General features: G+C 43.1%; 1 protein-coding gene across 1 annotated transcript in view; it reads left to right on the top strand.

Annotated features, from left to right (window-relative positions):
• The window catches only part of LOC107103499 (ras/Rap GTPase-activating protein SynGAP-like), a 345,104-nt gene that overhangs the window by 296,635 nt on the left and 46,788 nt on the right, over positions 1 to 1,681 (top strand). Inside the window, exons 17-18 of the mRNA XM_015403604.1 lie at positions 631 to 1,062; positions 1,351 to 1,524. Of these exons, the coding sequence (XP_015259090.1) occupies positions 631 to 1,062; positions 1,351 to 1,524 (606 nt within the window). The remainder of the gene's footprint in view (positions 1 to 630; positions 1,063 to 1,350; positions 1,525 to 1,681) is intronic.

Below are 1,681 nucleotides of genomic sequence, written 5' to 3'. Positions count from 1 at the left end.
CATACATATTGAAAACATATTACATTTTTCATAATAATAATAAATAAAAAACAAAATCAGAGCAGTATGTTAAAACACATTGAGCATCTCAAGAAAAACAAGCACATATCTCCATCACTACATTCTTCCCCTCTGCTCTGGTATTTAAGGGGAACTCAGGCCACCTTAAAGCAGTACTCTAGTTACATGACTCATCAAGCAACGGATCAAAATGCACCACATGAACCAATTACTGCATATTCACCTGAAAAATAATTTTATATATCTTGAAATAATTGGGTCAAAAGTTAGACTGTGTTGTGTAACAATGCACTGAATTGAAAAAGCTTCCTGGATGGGAAGCGAAACATCTTCAAACTTGGAAATAAAGTCCAGAAGATTGTTTTTTTTCTTTAGTTTTATCATGGAAATTCATCCAAACAGCTGGACATTCTAATGGGCAAAATCAACTTGTCTTCTTGGTCATTACCTGTCTTTATACTTCGGCATTGTGGTAATGCAAACATTGTCTTCAAGGCAAATATTTGCATTGAAGACACAAATATTCTGTCTATTTGTGTATAAAAAGCCTTTTTATAATCTATATTTTAATCCAAAAACACTTGATTTTGCCCTTGTTTTCTCTCCAAGGATAATCTGCAACAGCAGCAGGAAATGTTGGGTATGGCCTCCCAGACAGGAACATCCCACTCTTCCCTGGCCACCACACCTCCCTCTACAGTCCAGCCTATGCGCCAGAGTTCTGTTGCTCCACCTCCCAGCCAACGTGTCAAGTCCCAGACCTCCCACCAGCTATCCGTCAGCTCAGCAGCAGCACCTGCCGGCTCTGGTAAAACCCGTCCGCAGAGCGGAAACCTCCTCCAGTCTCCAGAGTCCGGGTACGGCGGCAGGCAGCACGGGCCCCGGCAGCTATCTGTCAAAGACAACACTGCCCCGGGTCTCCCCCACCAGCAGAGCTCGGTCAGGGAAAGTGGGAGTCCGCAGGGGACTACCAGTCAGAGCACTCAGCAGTCACCGCAGCAGTCTCAACAGCACCTTTTGAAACCCACCATGACTAAACAGGTAACATCTGCACACTGTCAGCTTCTCTAGGTCTGCATGTCCGTGCATAGCTTATATTTCATGAACAAGGCACTTTAAATAAAACCCTGCTTGTTATAAAAATGATTTCTGCACAGTTCAGAGCTTTTCTTTTGAGCGCAGTTTTCATGCTTATTGTTTAATGGTTTGTTTCTCTTCCTTCTCACAGCTTTCTAAAACATTTTTTGATTCTCTTTTGTATGTTTCTATTTAAGATGAAATTGCTGTTCCTCCTCTTCCCATAGTAATTCTGCCAACGTTTCTTTCCAGGGCTCCCAATCACCTGCCACCCTCAATCCCCCGACCCCAGCAAATGAGCGAACAGTGGCCTGGGTCTCCAACATGCCTCATCTGTCAGCTGACATTGAAAGTTCACGAATTGACCGAGAGGAATTCAAGCTGAAGGAGTACTCGAAGAGTATGGATGAGTCTCGCATGGACAGGGTAGGCATCCATTTAACTGTGTGGTTTTTGTGAGTCATGCCATGAACCAAATGCAGATGGAATTCAAAGTTCAAGTAGAAAACCATATACTTATAGTTTTTTTCGTGACCTACTGAAGAGCAGTAGGATGCCATGATGTCAGTTTAGCAGAGATGGG

This window comes from Cyprinodon variegatus, unplaced genomic scaffold (genome assembly GCF_000732505.1).
Source record: "Cyprinodon variegatus isolate N-32 unplaced genomic scaffold, C_variegatus-1.0 Scaffold0, whole genome shotgun sequence".
Lineage (NCBI taxonomy): Eukaryota > Metazoa > Chordata > Actinopteri > Cyprinodontiformes > Cyprinodontidae > Cyprinodon > Cyprinodon variegatus.
This window is presented reverse-complemented; position numbering and strand designations above follow the sequence as displayed.